General features: G+C 47.9%; 1 protein-coding gene across 1 annotated transcript in view; it reads right to left on the reverse strand.

The window, feature by feature from the left end:
* The window catches only part of INSR (insulin receptor), a 53,586-nt gene that overhangs the window by 21,309 nt on the left and 31,997 nt on the right, over positions 1-280 (reverse strand). The window contains exon 7 of the mRNA XM_031064037.1: positions 235-280. This exon is cut by the window's right edge and continues 19 nt beyond it. Coding sequence (XP_030919897.1) covers positions 235-280 — 46 coding nt within the window. The remainder of the gene's footprint in view (positions 1-234) is intronic.

The raw sequence follows: 280 nt of genomic DNA on the forward strand, positions 1-280 counted from the left end.
GCAGGAATAACTAAAGTTGGGATTGTTCTTAAATGAGGAATTGTGTGCACAAGTCAGGAATCTTAATGAACACTTTTACAGAAGGATATCACTGGAAACTTTAGTGTAGGAGCTACAAAATCAGAGACTGAGCAGCTCTGCCCATCCAGCAGGTTTAACATGCACCTCTGAACACCAGCTGCTGCTGGTGGCAGCCCAGCAAGGTCACTGCTGTGCCCTGAGGGGGTCACTTACGCCTCCTTGTAGAACAGCATAAACCCCAGGAGGTCACGGAAATCAG

Source organism: Geospiza fortis, unplaced genomic scaffold (genome assembly GCF_000277835.1).
Source record: "Geospiza fortis unplaced genomic scaffold, GeoFor_1.0 scaffold80, whole genome shotgun sequence".
Lineage (NCBI taxonomy): Eukaryota > Metazoa > Chordata > Aves > Passeriformes > Thraupidae > Geospiza > Geospiza fortis.